The following is a 474-nucleotide window of genomic DNA, read 5'->3' as shown; positions in this document are numbered from 1 at the left end:
CATTTCATGCGTTTCACCTGGAGGATCACCATGACTACCTGCTCCTGACGGAGAACGGCAGTTTTGTGCGGCCCCTCGCCCGGCTCACCGGTTCGCAACGACCTCCGCCAGTCAACGCCGGGCTGTACGGCAACTTCAAGGCTCAACTTCGCTTCATCTCAGACTTTTCCATCTCCTTCCAGGGCTTCAACATCTCTTTCTCAGGTGAAATAAACAGTGTATACCATTTGAATTTATGGTTCATCCATCCATTCATTCATTTATATATTTTCAATTAGTTTCATTTGCACCAAACCCCACCCACCTTTTTTTTGCAATGAATAACTAAATTCTAAGAAATAGTTAATCTGAAATGAAAATTATGCAATTTTTTTGCATCCCAATGTTATTTTGTTCAAAGAAAAATGTGAGCCTGGACCAGAAAGCCAGTCTTAAAGGGGTCATATAATGCTTTTTTAAAGATCATTATTTTGT

The 474-nt window shown here is 40.9% G+C and overlaps 1 protein-coding gene across 1 annotated transcript in view; it reads left to right on the top strand.

Moving 5' to 3' along the window:
• The window catches only part of LOC107592529 (CUB and sushi domain-containing protein 3-like), a 309662-nt gene that overhangs the window by 144981 nt on the left and 164207 nt on the right, over nucleotides 1-474 (top strand). Inside the window, exon 20 of the mRNA XM_016282061.1 lies at nucleotides 1-204. This exon is cut by the window's left edge and continues 8 nt beyond it. Coding sequence (XP_016137547.1) covers nucleotides 1-204 — 204 coding nt within the window. The remainder of the gene's footprint in view (nucleotides 205-474) is intronic.

The sequence above is a fragment of the Sinocyclocheilus grahami genome, unplaced genomic scaffold (genome assembly GCF_001515645.1).
Source record: "Sinocyclocheilus grahami isolate Dianchi unplaced genomic scaffold, SAMN03320097.WGS_v1.1 scaffold153.1, whole genome shotgun sequence".
NCBI classification, from domain to species: domain Eukaryota; kingdom Metazoa; phylum Chordata; class Actinopteri; order Cypriniformes; family Cyprinidae; genus Sinocyclocheilus; species Sinocyclocheilus grahami.
Note: the sequence above shows the minus strand (reverse complement) of the source record. Positions and strands in the feature narration are given on the sequence as shown.